This window comes from Aureococcus anophagefferens (genome assembly GCF_000186865.1).
Source record: "Aureococcus anophagefferens unplaced genomic scaffold AURANscaffold_44, whole genome shotgun sequence".
Taxonomy (NCBI): Eukaryota; class Pelagophyceae; order Pelagomonadales; family Pelagomonadaceae; genus Aureococcus; species Aureococcus anophagefferens.
In genome coordinates this window covers 287957-289388 of record NW_008705599.1, presented here as the reverse complement: position 1 = coordinate 289388, position 1432 = coordinate 287957, and the positions used below count along the sequence as shown (strand labels likewise).

At 71.3% G+C, this 1432-nt stretch overlaps 1 protein-coding gene across 1 annotated transcript; it reads left to right on the top strand.

Annotated features, from left to right (window-relative positions):
- Nucleotides 1-671: 671 nt before the first annotated feature.
- Nucleotides 672-899, top strand: AURANDRAFT_33343 (hypothetical protein; the record flags this gene model as incomplete). The annotated part of the gene is made up of 1 exon (XM_009043115.1): nt 672-899. A coding segment is annotated over one exon (228 nt), but the record flags the coding sequence as incomplete, so codon positions are not given.
- Between the last annotated feature and the right edge of the window lie 533 nt (nt 900-1432).

Below are 1432 nucleotides of genomic sequence, written 5' to 3'. Positions count from 1 at the left end.
AAACAGCGCGCCCTCGAGGCCGAGGCGCGCGCCAAACGCATGGAGGAGATGAACCGCGTCGAGGACAGGGCAGGACAAGAGAGCGAAATTCCCAACTTCAAAGGCTCCTATCTCGGCCGTTTTCCACTCGTTTTGGCTGATTTTTGGACGAGCGATCATCTCTTGGAACGGTCTCGAAGCATGGATGCTTTTTCCGGCACGCGCGCGCGCGGAACACTCACGTTGAAGCGACGTTGAATCTCTCTTGTCCTGCCCAGGTCGAGGACGCGAAGCGCCGCATGCTCGAGGAGGAGGCGCGCCGCGCGCGCCAGCGCGCCGCCGAGGAGCGCGCCTGGAAGCGCCTGGGCATCGTCCCCACGCGGCGCACGAAGTGGAAGGGCATCACCATCGACGTCGACGAGCGCCGCGGCGTCGGCTACTTCCCCAAGATCCTCCGCGAGATCCCCAAGTCGCGGCCGGGCCAGGACGGCACGGGCGTGCCGAGGACCCTCGGGTAAGGACTCGAGGGGCGGAGAGGAGTCGGGCGCGGTGCGGAGGCTCGCTTCAAGGTCGGCGGTAACGGAAACTTTGACGACGTTTCGGCATCCAAGCATGATGGGGCTGCCCAAGATGCCGCGTAGGCCGAGAACCCCAGAAGCCGCGACGCCGGTGCGCGGGCCCTGAGCAGCGTGATGGATCCGGCGGCCTTCGTGGCGTCGGCGCGAAAGTCGACGCTCTACGAGCTCCTCGGCGCGTCGTCGACGGACGAGAACGAGGCGCTGCGAAAGGCCTACCGACGACGCTCGCTGCAATTCCACCCCGACAAGCACGCCGGCGACGACAGCGCGACGGAGGCATTCCTCATCATCTCCCGGGCCTACGAGATCCTCAGCGACGACGAGGCGCGGCTCGCCTACGATGTCAAGCTGGCCCGCGAGGCCCGCGCGTCCCGGGCCGCGGCGGACCGCGCGGCCGCGCGCGCGGACGCGAAGCGCCGCGAGGCGCGCCGCGCGGCGGCCGACGCGGCCCGGACCAAGGCCGACGCGGCGCGCAACGCCGAGTTCGTGCGAACGGCGTCGTCGCGGTACACGTCCGCGGCCGTCGCGCGCGCGGAGGCCCGCTTCCCCGCGGCCGCGAAACCCTTCGAGACGCGCGCCGCCCGCGCCGCCGCGAGGCAGCAGCAAAGGTTCGCCTCGAAGCTCGCGCCCGACGACGACTCCGACGACGCGTCGTCGGCCGCGGACCACGCCGAGTGGTCCGACATCGCGGGCGGGCTCGCCGCGGGCTCCCCCGGGGACCGCAGGGCCGCGGCCGCGCGCATGGCCGCGGAGCTCGAGCGCTACCGCGCCAAGTTCGACTCGGAGCTCGCGGACATGATGGACGCCGAGCTCCGCCGCTTGGACGAGGGCGCTCCGTCGCTCCAGCGCGGCGAGCAGCCCCGCTCCGCCGCCGA